General features: G+C 40.1%; 1 protein-coding gene across 2 annotated transcripts in view; it reads left to right on the plus strand.

The window, feature by feature from the left end:
* Positions 1–3,102: 3,102 nt before the first annotated feature.
* The window catches only part of slc4a3 (solute carrier family 4 member 3), a 102,160-nt gene continuing 82,351 nt past the window's right edge, over positions 3,103–22,911 (plus strand). For both annotated transcript variants that reach the window (XM_059562507.1, XM_059562509.1), the window contains exons 1-2: positions 3,103–3,196; positions 21,099–21,251. In XM_059562507.1, coding sequence (XP_059418490.1) covers positions 21,198–21,251 — 54 coding nt within the window. In that variant the 5' untranslated portion in view covers positions 3,103–3,196; positions 21,099–21,197. The remainder of the gene's footprint in view (positions 3,197–21,098; positions 21,252–22,911) is intronic.

Below are 22,911 nucleotides of genomic sequence, written 5' to 3' on the forward strand. Positions count from 1 at the left end.
CAATCAAATAATTTCAGATAGCCTACTTGTATCAAATTTACCCCATTTTAGCCACAAGGAGGCAGCATAATCTAAAAGTGTACTAAATCTTACTGTAATCAAGATATTTCTGTATCTGTAAATTTTTTTTACACATGGTACTTAGTGATTCTTATTTTATAGTAATTTATACAACGCAGTCAATATGCAAAAACACATGCATTTTTTTAATTTTGTGTTTGGACATGAAGAAAGAGAATGACTTTAATCTATAGTGTGAAAAGTTTTAAAGGTTTGTTGGTTTAGTGAAATTAGCCGTAAGTAAAGAACAACAGTGGGCCTAGAACAGGATCAGCTTCCTAAAATTAATCAGCTCTATCTAAAATAATTTTAGGTAACCTCTCACGGCTTTTATATTATTGAATAAAACCAAAATAAATACCGTAATCATCTTTGCTTTAAAAACAAGACCGTTCCATATCAGCAAGACCACTACATCAGATTCATCCAAGGAAAACACTCCATTTCCACGTGTTTTATTCAGCTCTTCTCAATTATGTAATAAGCCAGCTGTTGTGTTAGAGCATGAGAAGAGCATCCTGCCTTTGAGATCGTCTCTCAGTGACAGTATGAGAGAAATCAAGGGCAACAAAACAAGCGATTAAAAAAAAAACAAACAAACAAAAAAATTTGTGTGTTTGGAAACAGTCCAAGTCCAGTCAAACACTGCTTTCATTTCAGATCATCTGAAGTATGCTGGTTTAATTTAAAACCCTCAAATTGGTTTAAAACCTCAAATTGAGTAAAATAATATTAGCCCAGCCGGCACATGACCAACCTTCAACGTTGAAATATGTTTGAAATAAGGTCAGTTGTTGTTTTACGCTGAAACAACGTTGATACAACGTTTAAAGCTGAACGGTTGAAAAACAGTCTGCCCATGACCAACTTTCAACGTTGAAATATGTTTGAAATAAGGTCAGTTGTTGTTTTACGCTGAAACAACGTTGATACAACAGTGAATCAACATTACGATATCAACGTTGATCCAATTTGCAAAATCGAAAGGTAATTCAACGTTGATTCAACCATGGTACCAATGTTGTTTCAACCTTCAATCAACGTTGAAATGCCGGCTGGGAGGACCCAACATTGGACCCAAATTAATTTTTCAAGTCCTATTAAACACCAGGAACCGTTCGTAGTTTATTTTAAGTAGGACATTACAAGAGCAATTAATCGTGGTTCAGTAAGTGAATCATAGCACATAGACGTTTTTATACAAAAATAAATAAATAAATAAAGTCCTATAACTGGCTACCAGAAATTTCATTCTAAGTTTCTGATTCACTGAAAACAACCGCATTATAAGATTTCGTATTTCTGAATCGCATCAGCGTGCCTACACAACACCAGTCGAGCAAGAACCGGTTAAAAGATTCCTTCGTTAGATAATTTGACGACAACGATCGCGCTTTTTTGAATCGCTAAAAGCGGACCAGTTCAAGAGAGTAGTCGGTTTGGGAACTGGACTACACTGGTTGCTGTTGCATCGAATGGATTATGCTTTGGTTCAATAAAGGGGGGGGGGGAGTCGTGGCCTAATGGTTAGAGAGTCGGACTCACAATCGAAGGGTTGTGAGTTCGAGTCTCGGGCTGGCAGGAATTGTGGGTGGGGGGAGTGCATGTACAGTTCTCTCTCCACCCTCAATACCACGACTTAGGTGCCCTTGAGCAAGGCACCGAACCCCCAACTGCTCCCTGGGCGCCGCAGCTTAAATGGCTGCCCACTGCTCCGGGTGTGTGTTCACAGTGTGTGTGTGTGTTCACTGCTCTGTGTGTGTGCACTTTGGATGGGTTAAATGCAGAGCACGAATTCTGAGTATGGGTCACCATACTTGGCTGAATGTCACTTCACTTCACTTCATAAAATGAATCGGTTAAAGTCAATTACACTACAGTACCGATGGTGCTGCATGCTTTTGTTTTGAGTCACCAAAAAATCAAAAAGAGCCGACTCATCAGAGTCATCCGTTCGGACAGCAGACAGGTCACGCGTGACTCGTTTACCGCGTTATTCCGTCCGCATCAGCGGAACAATGAACGTTCGAGAACCGAATCAACGGAACCGAATCATGAAAATAATTCGGTTTTGTAAAGGAATTTTAAACTTTCTCGAATCCCGACCTTACAGGGAATTTAGTATAAGATGAAGTTTGAGTAGGCCATTTTATTTGGACAAACAATTTAAAATGATTAAATAGAACTAGATGAAATCAAATAAATAAAAATCATTAAAAATACATTACAGTCCAATAGTATAGGTAGAACAAGCCTAATGTAACCCTAACTAATTTAATATAAAGTACAGACCAAAAGTTTGGACACACCTTCTCATTCAAAGAGTTTTCTTTATTTTCATGACTATGAAAATTGTAGAGTCACACTGAAGGCATCAAGGGCTATTTGACCAAGAAGGAGAGTGATGGGGTGCTGCGCCAGATGACCTGGCCTCCACAGTCACCGGACCTGAACCCAATCGAGATGGTTTAGGGGTGAGCTGGACCGCAGACAGAAGGCAAAAGGGCCAACAAGTGCTAAGCATCTCTCGGGGAACTCCTTCAAGACTGTTGGAAGACCATTTCAGGTGACTACCTCTTGAAGCTCATCAAGAGAATGCCAAGAGTGTGCAAAGCAGTAATACAAGCAAAAGGTGGCTACTTTGAAGAACCTAGAATATGACATATTTTCAGTTTTTTCACACTTTTTGTTATGTATAATTCCATATATATTTCCACGTGTTAATTCATAGTTTTGATGCCTTCAGTGTGAATCTACAATTTTCATAGTCATGAAAATAAAGAAAACTCTTTGAATGAGAAGGTGTGTCCAAACTTTTGGTCTGTACTGTATATATATATATATATATATATATATATATATATATATATATATATATATATATATATATATATATATATATATATATAAATTTATTTTTAGATTTGATGGTCCGTGGCATCGCGCACCCTCAGCAGCATCTAGTGGCTAATGCGAGCATCACTCTTGATGAGAGAGAGAGAGAGAGAGAGAGAGAGAGAGAGAGAGAGAGAGATAGAGCAGCTGGAGCGCTTCACTATGGACCAGCACGGCCGCTGCGCGCTCTGACCGATCGTCTTCACTCTCATTCAGCTCGGACAACTCTCCAAACTCACAGGTAGGCGAGCACGACTCAGTCCGAGCGCGGATGTCTAGCAGCATCACCCACGTTCATGATGGCTCAAATAGCGTAGTAGTAGAACATCTTGGCTAGCATACCTTTGCGTGGAGGCTCTCCTTCCTCCAGAGCCTATGGCAGAAATGAGTCTATCCGTGGATATGATGAAGGCAGGGGTGTGTGCTGAAAAACAAAGCCGCCAACACTCAATTAGGATTCTTACAATGTGTGGACGGGTCATTCGGCTGGAAGGGAAGATTCGCGTGGAGTCGTAAAGGGTGGTGCAGCATTTGCATATAGATTTTACCGTTGGAAACGATGAATCAAAGGCGATGTTGAGCCTCTGTATGTGCAGAAATGTTCTTGAGATTGTCAGTTATGCAAAACATAAAGGTGAAGCAACATTCCGATTCAGAGTATCGAAAACCCTGTAATAAAGGGCAGAGCGTTTGCTACGCCTGAAGGGGTTAATGCTTGAAAGATGCTGAAGTAGGTTATTTGAGCTCGTCATCCTGAACATTATTCTACTTATATACTGGATGTTGATGAGAATAAAGTCCTGAGATTCTTAACACCACAACCCTGATATTTTACAATTCAAATTTGAGTCAACTAAATTACACCTGTCCTCATCTTCTGCATGTTTTGGACTATAACAGCACTAAGGTAGGCAGTGTAGCTGAAGCATGTTGGCAACTTAGTGTTTTTTCCAGTCTTGGCAGATGTGCCCTCCACAATGTTTCTTATGCCCACACACATATCCAAATATAGATCCATACATCATGGATAGGACTTTGTGGATCATGCTAAGTAGGCTGAAAATAATAGATACCTTCAGAAGAGGTGGAGCCTAGCAAAGGCCTTGTTAATGTCTAGATCTGTGCTGCTCTTGCATTATAGATTCATAAGCTGCAGCATGCATTCCAGCAATTCTCAAGTCGTAGCTTGGAACACAAAAATGGGTCACAGATCCTTTCAGATATGGTAGTTAATGGAATAGTTCACCAGAAATTTGCTGAAAATTTACTCAGCCTCAGGCCATCCAAGATGTGTTTGTCTGAGACTTGTTATAGCACTTGCATATCATTGCTCTTTTGTTGATTTTGATTGCTTCCACTATCCTCATTTGTAAGTCGCTATGGATAAAAGCGTCTGCTGAATGTCTAAATGTAAATGTAAACCATCGCTTCTGGCTAAAATGCAAGTCCATAATCCATAATAATGCTTCCTCCAGTGAAAAAATCCATCCCCTGTTGACCTCTCATTACATTTAAACCCACACTGTTTCCTCCTGATTCAGATTAAATCAGTTTTACTGTGGAAAGCAATGTTATGGATAGAGGACTCAAATCTTAGCCAGAATCAACAGTTTGAAGTTAAAACGCCTTGATGGATTTGTTTATTACTTGCAGATGTTTTTGACATTCTGATGGCACCCATTCACTTTCAATGGTGAGCAGGTGATGTAATGCAAATTTTTTGTTGTTGAGGACGACATTTGGCACATGCATATCACTTTTTCTGTTGCTTAGGCATTTGTAAGGCTGTCCATTTTCCTATTCAGCCTATGTCATGATTAATAAAGTATAGCTCATGACAATATTCAAGATTTTTCTTAAGTTCATATTCATTTACTTTTGTTTGATAAACTGTTTTGTTGGTTATCACTTGTCCAATGTAAAATCCTAAAAGCAAAATCAGTGGTGAACCACTGCTATAGCCTCTTGAACCTTTTAGTTGATAGATTTAGTGGCCACTAATAGATAAATGTGATACAATCACACAGTAATCATACAGAAGAAACTGACAATGCTTTGGTTTTGAAAAGTTGACTGATGTTGAGTCTTGAGTCATCGATGCATTATAGACCCTGCTGTCTATTTCCAACACAGCTGCAGCCGACCACATACATTTATACTGTCCAGATTGCACTGAAACATCTTCAACATCTTCTGCTGGAGTCCTTTAAATGATCAAAGCCCCAATTGTAATTAAGTCTCATCTGTTACAATGTTCCTTGGCTTGAATATGCAGGGATACCTGCAGATGTGCTTTCAAACAAGCACAAATTAATGCAGTAATGAGGAATTATATGAAGAATATAAGATGCAGATATAGAAATATAGAAATAAATACACTGGCACAAGCACATAACAAAATTACTAAAATTTCAAAACTATGTCCAATTAATTATATAGCTAATTCAAATTTGTTAATAAATACTATATAAATAATACTAAAATGACACTGTTTCTGATCTTTTGCTTCTGTCATTTAAAATAAAAAGCAATAATATAATATTCATCTATAATAATGTCAATAATATTAGTACATCCTGTACATAAAAACAGGCAGATGCACAACTGAAAATTAGTATTATGTATATTCTGCTGTTTTAGCTGAAACACATTACACACAAAATGCTTATAGTAGTTTCTCTGTTTTTGAGGTTTGAGATGTTTTTCGGCCTAATGTTTCTCATTTTCAGCCGTCAGTAGTGTGTTTGCATCTGTAAAGACAGGGATGTAAACAGTGTTATTCGGCCTGTTAGTTGCTTGTTCATCCTGATGCTCAATAAGTTAAATGTTAAATTGAGACAACAAACTGAAGTATGTCTGCTGGAGAGCTCTTTCTGAATCAACATGCAATAGTTTTTCAATTAACAGTGTCAAAGCAATTTCTTAGCATTTAATTATGTCAAACAAACCAATAACACACACACAAACTAGAGTAATTGTACTAGAATGATTGTTTATATTGTTCTTCAGCAGAGGCCAAGACTGCAAGCATTAGACTTAAAGGAATAGTTCACCCAAAATAGTTATAGTTAAATAGTTAAAGGCCTCCTGATGTGAGGGTGCTGTGCTGTTATCACACCTGTTAGTACAATAGCAGCGGCTCAGACAGAATGAGAAACACGACACTTCAGTAAAATGGCCTCTTTAACTGATTGAGCCTCTCATGAGGGATGTGTTGGGTTTAGCATCGCCTATGTGTTGCTTCACTAATATTGAGGTCCATGTTGTAATTTCATTTTCTGTGAAGTTTAATTACTGATGTAAGCTTGCTGTCTGCACACATTGGCTTAAGAATGTGAATTGACTCAATATCTACATGTAAGATCTCTCCTCACAGACTTTGCATTATAATTGGTAGCAGCAAATTATACTGATCATTTCAAATAATGTGTTATTTAATTACCAGACTTCATTTGTAGGGTAAGGTGGCCGAATCTATTAGTTACTTTGTGACCTCCTTGCAAATTAAGTAATTATATTCTCTGGCTGTGAGTTAACAAATAGATTAGTGTCAAATATACAGATAATTGACTATCAGAAGAAAAGTCGATTCACTTTGCAGTTTATTCTTGTCAAGAACATCACACATAGACAGGAAGAGGCTGACAAACCCGTAAAGCAAACTAATTTTTATTTAGGGTTAAGGAGGCTATCAGAAATAGTTGATGCAACAAAACTAATGCTGCTTTATTACTTCCCATGGAAAGCAGGCGTAAATGTAATTTCGTTTGATTGTTTTGTTTAATATCATTGTTTGTGTTCACTTTTTATTGATCGTGGCAGCATCATCAAATGATGATGAAATGATGGAGAAGAGCATTATAAATGGGGATAAATCAAGATGAGAAGTGTAAAGGAGCATATTTTATTCGGATTCATTCCCCAGTGTATCTTAAAAGTAGACAGAAGTACAATGAGCATAAAGATATAGTGAATAGTTACTGTATCTGCTGGTTTTTAACTACAAAAATAGTCAAGCAAGGGCTCCAAAGAGTCCATGAGCCGTGTGCATTGGGGATTTCTTTATTGAGAGCATTTTGAGGCTAGGGGATCAGGCATGCCTGTGATTAGCCTTTGGATGAGCTCTATTTAGACAGCCAAAGCTCTTGTTGAACCACGCTGTAGTAAAATCCAGGACCCGGAGACAGCTGGATGACAAGCTAACAAGCAGAATCGCCATTGCATTAAATGTGTCTGGAATTTCCACACTTTTCTACATTGAGCTTAATGTGTGCAACTGTAACTAAGCCTCTGTTCAGCATGTAAGCTGACTTCTCCACGTCCAAAGTCAGACAGGGGCTTAAAGGCACCTAAAGGTGGAGGTATTCGTGGTAATAAAGATGGAAGTTGTTCGTTTCTTTAGAGTCCAAGGCTCCAGGGCCATTAGCTAAATCTTCTGTGCTTTGCTTGCCTAATTGTTCACGATAAGGGGCTATTAGCGTTAATAATTCAACTAGAGCTCTGTCAGAAACAAGCATCTGGCCCTGACGTACACTCATTTGCACAAACCTTAATGTGACCCACACGTTCTCTGGTGTAGAAGAAGCATGTGGATGTTTGTGGATCCATTAATGGTTGTGTGCATCAACTGTGATGGGCCCTTAAAAATGAGAATCTAGATTTGAACACGAGTGCTAAGTGACTTCAATCCTGCTTGAGAGTCTCGATGGTGTGTTGAAAAAGATATGAAGACTAAAGCATAAAAACTATTGGATTATGATTTTTAAAAAGATTTTGATGCAGGTACAGTGAAAAAAATAAATTGGTGTAAGATTTACTTTGAAACAATTTTCAAATAATTGTTGATGCATTTCACAAATAATTACAAAGAAATGACAAGTAACACATTGAATTAAATATGAAATTCAGAAGTAAAAAGAGTGATATAGTATTGAAAATGTTTTTTGGGGAAAACAAAATTGGAATATACTCCAAAAATCTTTGTTTTACTAACGAATTTGAAATTTTTTTTTTTTCCAATGCACATCTGGTTTAGCTGACATTGAGTTTTGATTAATGATTTAATTATCAGTAATTAGTTAATTAATAATAATAATAAAAATTTGAGTACACACACACACACAGATATATATTGTATTACAGTTATACAATGTTTATATTTATTTATAGTAATAGTAAATTACTATAGTAATATATAATAATAATTATTATCATTTTAGTTTTCTCCTTATTTAGAAAGAATATTATTTTGCAATCATATAATAGATAGTCCTAGCTGCTGGGAGCATCAAGTGGCCATTTCTTTTGCTGATCTCCATTTACAAAAGCACCACTGTGTGCCAGTACAGCTCATAAATCATTTGTGGTTTTTCGAAGGCTCGGTGAAGAGGAAGTGCATGATGAGTGCTGGTCAGAAACACAGGAAGTAGACAGGGTCACTTCTCAGAATGATGCATGTGTCTGTTAGTTTCATCTTCACAAGAGCTTGAGCATTAATGTGACTTGAGCTTGCTGGACTCAGAGTTACAGCGGGACAACAAAGAGGGAAGTGATCCTCAGGTCAGGAAAGATGGCCGGTTATTTTGAATCAGAAATTCTAGAAATGTTAACAAGCATGAGGGGAACCTGCTGCTGTCCCAGCTGAGTGTGAATCATCTATTCTGGCGACATGTGGGACTATTAATTTTTCCCATGATGCCATGATCATGCACACGTATATTAATAGCAGTTTTCCACTTGGGTTATTTGCAGGCAGCAAGTGAATGATTTGATGGAATAGTCTGCTGCTGCTCTATAAATATATCAGATTTCCTGCTGTGTGTACTGTATGTTGATGGCAAAGAGAGTGGCGAAGACCCCAAAACATTGCTATGCTCCTGATTTAGAGTTGTAATCAAACAAGATTAAATAAGGCATCCTATAAACAAGAAATAAGTTGTTTTAAGCATTTATTTGAACAATCTCCATCAATTAACTGGATCTTGATCTTGCAAAAAATGACCTTTGTCTTACTTATAAGTACAAATATCTAAACATTGTTAATAAAGATACAATTTCTTCAGTAGCAAAATGGAATACGTTAATACATCTTGTTTTCTGAAAAATGTAACATAAAACATCTTCCAGTGGGGTCAATTTAAAAGAGATCAAGATTATTTATCTGACCCTGCTGGCAGATTTTTTCCAGTTTTTTATCATATTTTTTCCCCGGATACAACACTTATGTCATTTTTTTTCTCAGTGAATAGTATTTTGTGGTTTAAATATTTTTATTATTAGAAATATTAGCAGATAGTCACTTGTAATTACACTTTTTTAAATACAAACATATATAACTTACATTTTAACAAATAAACATCCCACCCAAAAAAAAAAAAAAAAAAAAAAAAAAAACAGAGTGCTATCCAGTGGTAACAGTAGGTACTGAAGGCATAATAAACATATTAATCACAAGTATTTAAAAAGGCAATAAAAGGGGACCATATTTTTTCAAATAACACAATCTTGTCTATTAGGGTGTACCTGATTCTTTCCAAATGTAGTGTACTCGTCAACTCTGTCAGCCACAATTTAAGATTTGGAACCTCTTTTTTCTTCCAAAACAAAAGAATAAGTTTTTTGGCAGAGATCAACCCATATGAAACAAACTGTTGTTGTACCCGTGTGAGTCTCAAAAATTCTTCGGAAATTCCAAATATAATTAATATAGGATCTGCTTCAATAGAAATGTGCATTGTATCTGAAAAAACTTGGAATATTTTGTTCCAGAAATTCTGTAATTTGGGACACAAGATAAAGCTATGAGACAGGCTGGCCTCTAAAAATTGACATTTGTCACACAGTGGAGACACTTCTGGAAATATTTTATGAAGTTTACACTTGGAATAATGAAGCCTATGAAGCACTTTAAACTGAATAAGACAATGTCTTGCATTAATGGAACATCTGTGGACCAGTTCAAGACTTTGTTCCCAGATTTCATTAGGAATTTCTACTGCAAGTTCTTCTTCCCAGGCAGATTTAATGTTCTCCATAGATGGACTCTTCAGCTGTTCTAAGCCCTTATAGAGCAGGGAGATGTTACTTCCATCTCTTAGACATCTTTGCAGAAATGTGTCCAGGTACATGGGTGTAGCGGTGACATAATTAGCAATATTACACTTCACAAAGTCTCTTATTTGAAGGTACCTAAAGAAGTGATTAGAAGGAATACTGTAGTATTTCTCACAGAGCTGCTGAAAGGAAGCAAATTTTCCATTTATATATAAGTCCCCTATGTTTCTTAACCCTACATTTTTCCAAAACTCAAATGCTCTATCTAACATTGAAGGGCAAAAAGAGGGGTTGGCTGAGATAGAGAGTAAAAATGACATTTGGGTGAACTTAAAATGTGTCTTTAACTGTTTCCAAATACGAACAGAGTTATGAATGACAGGGTTATGATTATAAAGTGAACTAGCTATACCTTTGGGTGATAAAAGTATTGCATTAATAGAATATGGGAGACAGTCCTCCTGTTCCAACACCAACCAGTTCTCCTCCACTGGAGTAAAATCTATCCATGACGTCAAGGCCCTCAGGTTTGCAGCCCAATAATAATAAAGAAAATTAGTAGGGGCAAGCCCTCCCTGTATTTTGGATTTACACAAGTGGTGCTTAGAAATCCTATGGGCTTTATAGTTCCAGACAAAGGGAACCAGGATAGTGTCCAGTTTTTAAAAAAAAGATTTGGGCAGAAATACAGGAATGTTCTGCACTATATACAAAAATTGTGGGAGAAATATCATCTTAATTGCGTTTACCCTACCCACAAGAGAAATAGGAAGTGTTCTCCAGAAATTGATCATGGATTTAAGTTTAGATAACAGGGGTTGAAAATTGGCCTCAAATAAACTGGAAAACTTTTTTGTCACCTGAATTCCTAGATATGTAAACTGTTCTGAAGAAATTTTAAAGGGTAAATGCTGAAGCCAAGAAGAATCTTTGATAGTAACTGGCATCAACACACTCTTGTCCCAATTAATTTTATATCCTGCAAATGTACCATAGTAATTTATCAAATTAAGGATATTTGGAATGCTGCTATTGGGCTCAGAAATGAATAAAATTACATCATCTGCGTATAACGCCACTTTATTATCAGTACTTCTGGTTTTATAGCCTTTAATTCCAGTATGTGATCTAATAGCCTCAGCTAAAGGCTCAATCGCTAATGCAAACAAAAGTGGTGACAGTGAACATCCCTGTCTTGTACCTCTGTGTAATTCAAAACGAGAAGACATTGTTTGATTTGTGAGAATTCTTGCACACAGACTAGAGTACAACAATTTAATCCATGAAATGAATGTAACAAGGAGTCGGAGGCGTTCGGATCCATATGCAGCATTTATTAAACAGAATGGTCATACAGGCAGAGATCAGGAACGGCGTCAGGTGTGTCAGGGAAAACCAGAATCGTAATCAGAAACAAGCAGGGATCGAGACAGGCAGCCGAGAATCAGAGTCGGAATAAACAGTCCAAAGGTCAAAACACAGGAATAATAAACACAGGGAAAACGCTCGGAAGTGTCAGACTGGCTAAACAAGACTTCGCAGTGAGTGAGAGTGAATGTGCTGCTTTTATGTGTGTGTGTAAATGAGGTGCAGGTGTGGCAAGGAAATTGGCTGATGAATGAGGTGCAGGTGTGGCAGGGTGATTGTGATGCAGTGACTCATGGGTAATGTAGTTCGGGTGTGGTGCAACAGTATGAGAGGTGCTAGTGTCCAAGTGACATCTGGTGGTTGATGGGTGGAATGGTCCTGAGTGGAGTGCCCTCTAATGAAGTTCATGGGCACTCCATCTAATAATCATGACATAGCCCACCCCCAAAGGAGCGGCTTCCAGACGCTCAAAACAATCTAGGAGGGCGGTGGAGCGGAGGCGGAACAGGGGGAGGGATGGAGGGCCAGGTCCATGAGGAAGTGCAGTGGACTGGGGCAGAGCAGGTGGAACTGGAGCCCTTCCTGGGCCTAACTCAGGAAAACAGGAGCCCCTCCTGGGCCTGGCATAGGAAACAGGGGCCCGCCATGGGCTTAACTCGGGAACGGGAGCCCGCCTTGGGCTTAAATCTGGAACAAGGGTCCACCAAGGCAGAGCAGGTGGCGTGGCAGCCCACCAGAGTGGAGCTGGAGCCCACCAGGGAGGAGTAGAGGACCACCAGAACTGAGAAGACGGGACAGAAGCCCACCAGGGCGGTGCAGAGGACCACCACAGCCGAGCAGACGGGACAGAAGCCCACCAGGGCGGAGCAGAGGACCACCACAGCCGAGCAGATGGGACAGAAGCTCACCAGGGCGGAGCAGAGGACCACCACAGCCGAGCAGACGGGACAGAAGCCCACCAGGGCAAAGCAGAGGACCACCACAGTGGAGTCGATGGCACCGGACCGCAAGTCTGCTCAGGTGGGACTGAAACAGAGAACATTGACAGGTTAATAGCGGCCTCCGTGGCCGTGATGAGATGGTAGCTGGCCTCCTTGGCCATTACAGGGCAGGCGGTTAGTTCATGGAGGACCTCCGTGGCCATGACAGGACAGACAGAGAGTTGGTGGATGGTCTCCATAGCCCAGACCGGAATAAATGAGAGCTCATTGACGGCCTCCCTGGCCGTGACAGGATAGGACGAGAGCTCTGAGATGTGACGAGGCTCTGGGAGTTCGGCTGAGATGTGACGAGGCACTGGTAGATCTGTGGTGATTTGATTGGGCCCATGAAGATCAGCTGTGACTTGACTGTGCCCATGAAGATCGTTGGTGACTTGACTTGGTTCCTGAGGATCAACTGTGACTTGACTTGGTTCCTGAGGATCAACTGTGACTTGACTTTGCTCATGAAGATCGTTGGTGACTTGACTTTGCTCATGAGGATCGTTGGTGACTTGACTTTGCTCATGAGGATCGTTGGTGACTTGACTTTGCTCATGAGGATCGACTGTGACTTGACTTTGCTCCTGAGGATCGACTGTGACTTGACTTTGCTCCTGAGGATCGACTGTGACTTGACTTTGCTCCTGAGGATCGACTGTGACTTGACTTTGCTCCTGAGGATCGACTGTGACTTGACTTGGTTCCTGAGGATCGACTGTGACTTGACTTGGTTCCTGAGGATCGACTGTGACTTGACTTGGTTCCTGAGGATCGACTGTGACTTGACTTGGTTCCTGAGGATCGACTGTGACTTGACTTGGTTCCTGAGGATCGACTGTGACTTGACTTGGTTCCTGAGGATCGACTGTGACTTGACTTGGTTCCTGAGGATCGACTGTGACTTGACTTGGTTCCTGAGGATCGACTGTGACTTGACTTGGTTCCTGAGGATCGACTGTGACTTGACTGTGCCCATGAAGATCGACTGTGACTTGACTTGGTTCCTGAGGATCGACTGTGACTTGACTTGGTTCCTGAGGATCGACTGTGACTTGACTTGGTTCCTGAGGATCGACTGTGACTTGACTTGGTTCCTGAGGATCGACTGTGACTTGACTTGGTTCCTGAGGATCGACTGTGACTTGACTTGGTTCCTGAGGATCGACTGTGACTTGACTTGGTTCCTGAGGATCGACTGTGACTTGCCCTGGTTCCTGAGGATCGACTGTGACTTGCCCTGGTTCCTGAGGATCGACTGTGACTTGCCCTGGTTCCTGAGGATCGACGGTGACTTGCCCTTGCCCATGAAGATCGACGGTGACTTGCCCTTGCCCATGAAGATCGACGGTGACTTGCCCTTGCCCATGAAGATCGACGGTGACTTGCCCTTGCCCATGAAGATCGACGGTGACTTGCCCTGACTCTGGAGAGTTCACTGGAACCTGACTCGACTCTGGAGAGTTCACTGGAACCTGACTCGACTCTGGAGAGTTCACTGGAACCTGACTCGACTCTGGAGAGTTCACTGGAACCTGACTCGACTCTGGAGAGTTCACTGGAACCTGACTCGACTCTGGAGAGTTCACTGGAACCTGACTCGACTCTGGAGAGTTCACTGGAACCTGACTCGACTCTGGAGAGTTCACTGGAACCTGACTCGACTCTGGAGAGTTCACTGGAACCTGACTCGACTCTGGAGAGTTCACTGGAATCTGACTCGACTCTGGAAGGCCAACAGGAACTAACCCTGACTCTGGAAGGTCAGCGAAGACTTGACCTGACTCTGGAAAGTCGACGGGGACCTGACTTGACTCTGGAAATTCAACTGAGGCGGCCATCTTGTGCAGCGGCGTTGGGCTGGTGGCCATCTTGTGCGGCGGCGCTGGGCTGGCGGCCATCTTGTGCGGCGGCGCTGGGCTGGCGGCCATCTTGTGCAGCGGCGCTGGGCTGGCGGCCATCTTGTGCAGTGGCGCTGGGCTGGCGGCCATCTTGTGCAGCGGCGCTGGGCTGGCGGCCATCTTGTGCAGCGGCGCTGGGCTGGCGGCCATCTTGTGCAGTGGCGCTGGGCTGGCGGCCATCTTGTGCAGAGGCTCTGGGCTGGCGGCCATCTTGTGCAGAGGCGCTGGGCTGGCGGCCATAACAGGACAAGGCTCAGGAGTGGTGGATACTGCAAAAGTGCTGTGTTCCTCCTCCACAACACCCACAGTATATGCAGAGCTGCTCAGTTGGAGTGCCAGATCAATATAATACTGCAGAGTCCAGTGAGGATCATGCAAAGGCATGAGTGAGCCAAGCGGCTCAGATAGGCCACCACGAAAAAATATCATCAGGCACATCTCGTCCATGATAGATAAATGGGCAAACTCAATAAAGTTCTTCATATAGTCCTCGATGGGCCTAATTCCCTGACGTAAACGCATAAGTTGGCTTACTGGATTCATGGCTGACCTGGATTTACTCCTTAAAGCTGCTGGATCCTGGTTTGGCGAAGTCTTCTGTAACAAGGAGTCGGAGGCGTTCGGATTCATATGCAGCATTTATTAAACAGAATGGTCATACAGGCAGAGATCAGGAATGGCGTCAGGTGTGTCAGGGATAACCAGAATCGTAATCAGAAACAAGCAGGGATCGAGACAGGCAGCGGAGAATCAGAGTCGGAATAAACAGTCCAAAGGTCAAAACACAGGAATAATAAACACAGGGAAAACGCTCGGAAATGTCAGACTGGCTAAACAAGACTTCGCAGTGAGTGAGAGTGAATGTGCTGCTTTTATGTGTGTGTGTAAATGAGGTGCAGGTGTGGCAAGGAAATTGGCTGATGAATGAGGTGCAGGTGTGGCAGGGTGATTGTGATGCAGTGACTCATGGGTAATGTAGTTCGGGTGTGGTGCAACAGTATGAGAGGTGCTAGTGTCCAAGTGACATCTGGTGGTTGATGGGTGGAATGGTCCTGAGTGGAGTGCCCTCTAATGAAGTTCATGGGCACTCCATCTAATAATCGTGACAATGAAATTATATCCGAGATTAAATTTCCTCAATACGGCAAATAGGTAAGGCCATTCAATTTGATCGAATGCCTTCTCTGCATCCAATGACAAAATGGCTAGATCTTGCTGCAAGCCTCTCGAAGAATAAATTATGTTAAAAAGACGCCTAAGATTAGAGGAAGAGTTACGTTTTGGTATGAAGCCCTTTTGATCTGGATGAACCAAATTTTTAATTACTGTGTTTAGTCTACATGCTAAAGTTTTTGCTAGAATTTTTTGATCTGTGTTTAAGAGTGAAATAGGTCTATAAGAACCCAGTTCCTCTGGGTTCCTTCCTTTTTTTGGGACTACAGTAATAATTGCCTCGTTTAGTGAGGACGGCAGAGACTGGTCTATAAATGCCTGTTTATAAACCCTATGTAAATAAGGTGAAAGTAATTCGTTGCAGACTTTATAAAATTCATTACAAAATCCATCTGGACCCGGTGTTTTACATCCTTTAAGAGATTTTATCGTACCTGATATTTCTTCAATAGTAATTTCTGCGCCTAACTCCTCCATTTGCTCTTGATTTAATGAGGGTAGATTTTGTTGGTCTAGAAACTGAGCAATAACTGTAGGATCAATAGTTCCTTTCGACGAATACAGTGCTTCATAAAATGCTTGAAACCTACTATTTATATCCTTAGAGGCAGTAAGAAATTCTCCTGTGTCTGATTTGATTTTGTATATTGTTCGTTCAGATGCTATTTTACGAAGTTGTCGAGCTAACAGTTTTTGAGGTTTATCACCAAATTCAAAGTATTTTTGTTTTACATACTGAAAGGATTTAGAAATTTTAGAACAGATAATTTGATTCAATTTATATTTAAATGCACAATTTTTTTTATATTTTTCAATACATGGATGTTTAGCATTTTCCATATCTAACTCGTGAATTTGAACTTCCAATGCCTCGACTTCAGCCCTATTTCTCTTTCTCTGAAATGCTTGATAAGATATAATACAACCCCTGATGTATGCTTTAAATGTGTCCCATAACACTCCCATAGAAATGTTGGGCTTGTCGTTAAATTCAAAAAAGGTTTTAATGTCTTGTTTTAAGTGATTAATAAAGACTCTGTTTGTAAGTAAATGAGAATTAAGCCTCCAATTTCTTTGTGGTTTCTCCATATTATCTATTTTAATAGAAAAGGTCACCGGACTGTGATCGGATATAATAATATTATTATATTTAGCAGTACAAACCTGTGGCATGAGTTTACCATCCAGAATGAAATAATCTATTCGTGTATATAGATTATGAGCTTGAGAATGAAAAGAGTATTCCCTAGCCGTTGGATAGAGAATTCTCCACACATCAAACATATTTGAATTAGTTATATATGAATTCAAAAATTTACTGGAGTTGGAACTAACTATTTTTGTGGAGTAGGATTTATCTAAGTATGGGTCTAGTACACAGTTAAAATCACCCCCGATTATGAGATTTGTATCTGAAATATTTGGAATTAGATCAAACACTTTTTTGAAAAACTCAGGGTTATCATAATTTGGTCCATAAACATTGACTAATGTCAATGGCACAGAAAATACCTCTCCAACAACAATTACATATCTCCCATCTTTATCTGAAATGGTCAAATTATGTTTAAATGGAACTCCTTTACGGATAAGGATAGCTGTTCCTCTAGATTTAGCAGAGAAATTGGAATGATACATTTGTCCAATCCACTTGCATCTCAGTCTAACCTGGGCAGCACGATTTAAATGAGTCTCTTGTAGAAATATGATATCTGAAAACAGTGATTTTAGATGAGACAATATTTTACCCCTTTTAACTGGTTCATTCAGACCTTTTACATTCCAAGTTGAGAAATTTAAAGACGCCCCTTTTGCATTTACCTTATTAAGCATGAACTGCGATTACAACAGAAAATAACAATCTGTTCTGACAAGTTACCTACACACCGGTAGATGTTACCATGGAAACCTTTAGCACTGACCCAGCCACCCAACAAAACGTTTAATAACAGAACATGTTCAGCTGTTACAGGAACAAATGTACAGCACAACTTACCACGAAGTCGAAGGCAATAAAAAGGTATAATAAAAAACAAATAGAAAAGAAAAGCAGACTTCCGCATTTTACTTTGCAGAGACTTCGCAAAAGTCCAACAGTGAGCCCGCTAAATAACTGAAACTTAAACAAAACAACAGGCTTGACGTCTCTGAATTCTTATCCGACATTTACTTATCTGTGCCAAACTGTTCGATTGCAAATTTCCATGCATCGTTCGCGTCGGTGAAAAGCTTCTCTCCCTCGCTGTATGTCACCCGGAGCTTTGCTGGATACAGAATGCCAAACTTAACACCGGGTTTATCCCGAAGGATTTGTCTTACTCTGGAAAATGCTGCCCGACGTTTGACCACAGTCGAAGGATAGTCTCTGAAGATCTGAATGGAGCGACCGTTAAAGGTTAGCTTTCTCTGTGACGACACTTTGCGCATGATGTTTTCCATGATATGGCCATGGTGTATTCGAGCAATGAATTGCCGCGGCGGGTCAGTGTCCTCAGGCCGGGAACGAAGAGCTCGGTGCGCACGATCCAGAACAGGCAGCTCGTCCAATCCAAGCACCTCCATGAGCAGTTTAGCCACAAACTCTCTAGCACCTTAACCGTTTTCCATTCCTTCTCGGATTCCCGCGATTCTTATATTTTGCCTCTTGGAACGGCCTTCTAGATCGATGCATTTTTCCGTTAATTCTGACACCTGCTCGGACAGACTTTTAACTTGAGCTTGTAATTTCGTAACCGCTTCTGTTGAGGCCGTAGCATTCTGTTCAAGATGCTCGAGAGTTGAACGATGGTCGTTTATGGTTTGCTGAATTGCATCAAACTTCGCGTCAATTTTCTTTTCCAGCGTCGCTATTTCTCCTTTCAAACTTTCTTTAATATCAGTTTTAACCTTGCCCAGCTCCACTCGGAGAGATTCAATTGCAAGCAGTACCGGGTCGTTACTTGCTGTTGAGCTGGCCTCTTCCAGTGAGCCCGCGGTCTCGGCGAACTTTCTCCCTCAGCGACATCTTTCTTTCCTGGTTTCTTCGACGGCATTTATAAACACGTAAATTGCAATTTATGTTAAGCGTATGCAACTCTATAAAGGATTCGAGAGCACTTACAAGCTTTATGTTGCCTTGTTTTAATGAAATTTTAATGAAAATTAGCAGAGCTACAAAATCCACGTTCTTACTCCATCATCAACCCGGAAGTCCCCCCAGTGAATAGTATTTTGATTTAATAATTTTTAGATATTTGTAGGAGAAAACGAGACAAAATACGAAGTAAGAAAATAATTTTTGCAGTGTATGCCATTGTTATTTTAGTGTAATTGAGATACTATAATAGTTTTTGTTATAGTTTAACGGTACCTCAAGTTAAACTTAGTTTTATTTTAATTTAAATTTTATTTCAGGAAACATTTTATTTCAAGTTTATTTCAAGTTCAGGCATGAAACTCTAACTGCGTTCTAATTGTTTCGTTCAATTCAATGTTCCCAGCCAATAGAATTCACATACTCATTTCAATGAATGCTATGTCTGTGTGTGCGCTATGCCCACCACCTCCCCAGCACCACCTGCTTAGATCTGCTACGGGTATCTTCCTGTCTCTAGCAGCAGCAGCAGAATGTTTCCTTTTAATTCAATTATCCCAGCATTTAGCAGAAACAAGTCTACTTGCTTTGCAGCAGCGTAGCAGATCTAGTCTGCCAAGACCAAACCTATGCACATTCTATTTATAGATTTTACAATCTATCTCAAGAGTTGTCATGACTGAACTATGATTATTGTGTATGCTCATAGGAATGAAAAATCACAAATTTCCTCAAAGTATTTCAGTTGTTTTTTTCTAGACAGCACTCATATCTTAAGTGGAGAGCAAATTAAATTTTTTTTCTCCTGCTTCTCCTGAAAAAAGACCTTAGAAATCTCACGTCTCCTCTAGTTCTCTAGTTCTCTAGTTATGTTTCGATTACTTCGATTAGTTTGAAGCAGTTCTAAGTTTCAGTCTCTATAAACAACTCCTTTCCGTGAGCCCAATCTGCTCTGACTGGTCGTATGTCCCAGTCTATTGTGATTGGTCAACTTCATACAGCATGTGTCAGAAACGATACAGCCATTGCCACAGTTCCGTGAAGGCTCAATAGAAAATCGAAACATATATTATTTATCATTCATACATTCAGTGGAGCCGGCTGGTCCAAATAAACTGGATACAGAGCCAAATATTTTAAGAGCAAGCGTTTTGTGAATCCCTTGCTGAACTCCCCGTGATTAAAGAAGGAGTCTTTAGTAAAAGGACAGGAACACAAAAAGAGATTGTCCTGCTTTGGTACAGTGGAAAAAATTAATTTTAACCACTGATTCTTTGCAGCCTCATCTTTCAGATGGCAAATTTACTTTCACAGCGCAGGACACAGCGTCTTCGCGACATGATGTTAACCACACAAACAAGCCACAGTGTTTGAGAGTGGGGCAAGTTGTTTTAAAGGTCACATTTGTTACATGACTAAATATAAACGTAAATGTTTATGCTTAACATGAAAGCACATTAAATTTATTTGTCTATTGCAGTGTGATAATGTCTGCTATTAAAGAGCATTAACATTTTCCCATGGGAGATGATACCAGCTCAGCGATTAAAAGATTAACCAGTTCTTTTCATTTCAGTCCGATTGGCAGGCATCACTTTTCTTAGGTTTTGGTGGATTCACTGATAATGTTTCCAAGGCAGCAGAACTGTGACGTTTTAGGCCAGAGATGAGGTGTTTTGATGAGTGTTGCTGGCACATGGAGATGCCACTGATGTTTACAGTCAATCATCGAGCTGCATTCCAGAAGGATGATGCTGAAACGATATCCAGCTGGGTGTGGTTTGGCATAAATAAGACATGTGCTACGGCTGGCTGCAGTGACGCAAACTCAAGACATGAGTCATCAGCGCAGCTTCCCACAAGAGCTGTTTATTATACAGCAGACACTGGACTTACAGATGCAGCATTCACACAGCAGACTCATACCATCCACTCGCAAATGTTGTATGGTGCAATACTGATTGCATCCATGAGCTTTCTATGAAAATTAATTTGATAAAAAGATGATAGGAGAACGCCAGTTTACTTCACTGTTGTTTTAGTATGAGCATAAACTTTCATTTCAGGAATAGTTCATCAAAAAATGAAAGATTGCTGAAAATGCCTCAGGCCATCCAAGATGTAGATGAGTTTATATCTCCATCTGAACAGATTTGGAGAAATGTAGCATTCCATCACTTGCTCACCAGTGGATCCTCTGGAGTGAATGGGTACCGTCAGAATGAGAGTCCAAACAGCTGATAAAAACATCACAATAATTCACAAGTAATCCACATCACTCCAGCCCATCAAATACTGTTTGGCCAGCCCAAAAGCTGTATGTTTGTAAGAAACAAATCTAATGATAATTTGAAAAATGTCATTGTAAATGATACAAAATGTATAATTTTCATTTCTTTTAATTTTCATATCAGTTTTCTTATTATCAACACTTGTTTCATTGACTTAATATGATCAATATGTCTCTTGATGACTGCAGTGGTTATTGATGAGCCCCTGTGTTGTAACTTAAGAACTGGAAAATCCTTTCCCATGTTTCCTTGCTCATGGGGCCTAAGTGATATCTTATGGCCTAACGTGGTCTCACTCTTACAGGTTATGCCACCCCACAGGCTGACTGGAAATCCAGCCGTGAAAGAGAAGGGCTGATCCCAGACCCCTTGTTTTCCCGCAGCTGCGCCCCTCCCTGTCCCCATGGCGACAGGAGGCCATGCCCCCGAGACAGATGTGTTGATCAACCTGCATCAGGTGAGAGATGTCAAGACCTTGCCTGCTGTTTTAAGGCTCTGTGGCTTTTAGTCATACTGCTTTGGGCCTGTTACACAAACCTCACACCTGTAGCCGTGTTGGTTTTGTGGTGCTGTGTAGCAAAAGCACAGCTTCAGGTGGAGTCTATTTTTGCATTGCATGCTCAGCTGAAAAACGATGAAAGTGCACTCTTCATCTACAACGTTTTCAGTATGTGTTTAAGTAAAACAATATAGAATAAATGAGTGAACTACTCACTTAAAAAAAAGTTTCATACGTTCAACACGCAGTGACAGTTCTATTTTTGCAATTCAGTAAATAGAAATTAATATACAATAGAAATTAATCCACATGATTCAAGTAACATATAACTAGAGTTTGGGTTATGTTTAGATTAATTGCCATTTGAATGTAGATACTTGTGACATTAATGTGATTTCAAGTCTGTATGAGTTCTCAATTGTTCATTTCTGATACATTTGTTATTAATAGTGATTTTTAAAGGAAATACTATGGAGGCTTTTTTTTATTTTTCTTGGATTTTTGAGGTTATATCTTAAAATTAGAATTTTTCTTTTCAGGATTGTGAGTTTACATTTTATAATTGCAAGTTAGGAACACATAATTGTGACTTAATTTCACAATTCAGGCTTTTTTCTCACTATTGCAACGTCATATCTCACAATTCTTCTTAGAATTGTGATTTTATTTAGGTCTGGCTTTTTTTTTTTGCAATTCTGAGTTTATATCTCACAATTCTGACTTTTTTCAGAGAAGAAAAGTCGGAATGGTGAAATATAAACTTGCAATTGCAAGAAAAAAGTCAGAATTGTGAGATAAAAAAGTCGCAATGACCTTTTTTAATATACTTTTTTTGTATTAATACATATACAGTATATATAAGGGGAAGTCGTGGCCTAATGGTTAGAGAGTCGGACTCCCAATCGAAAGGTTGTAAGTTCGAGTCTTGGGCTGGCAGGAATTGTGGGTGGTGGGGAGGGTGTATGGACAGTTCTCTCTCCACCTTCAATACCACGACTGAGGTGCCCTTGAGCAAGGCACCGAACCCCCAACTGCTCCCCGGGCGCCGCAGCATAAATGGCTGCCCACTGCTCCAGGTGTGTGTTCACAGTGTGTGTGTGTGTTATCACTGCTCTGTGTGTGTGCACTTTGGATGGGTTAAAAGCAGAGCATGAATTCTGAGTATGGGTCACCATACTTGACTGAATGTCACTTTCACTATATTATCCTACGGTGGAAACAAGCTTACATAGAATACTTCCAATAAATGTAACCAAGAAATCATCTTATTTTTTATAGACCTTTTGATCTATCAAAGTCTGTCTCTCTCTCTTTCTATATACACTCACCTAAAGGATTATTAGGAACACCTGTTCAATTTCTCATTAATGCAATTATCTAATCAACCAATCACATGGCAGTTGCTTCAATGCATTTAGGGGTGTGGTCCTGGTCAAGACAATCTCCTGAACTCCAAACTGAATGTCAGAATGGGAAAGAAAGGTGATTTAAGCAATTTTGAGCGTGGCATGGTTGTTAGTGTTAGTGAGTATTTCACAATCTACTCAATTACTGGGATTTTCACGCACAACCATTTCTAGGGTTTACAAAGAATGGTGTGAAAAGGGAAAAACATCCA

This window comes from Carassius carassius, chromosome 11 (genome assembly GCF_963082965.1).
Source record: "Carassius carassius chromosome 11, fCarCar2.1, whole genome shotgun sequence".
NCBI classification, from domain to species: Eukaryota; Metazoa; Chordata; class Actinopteri; order Cypriniformes; family Cyprinidae; genus Carassius; species Carassius carassius.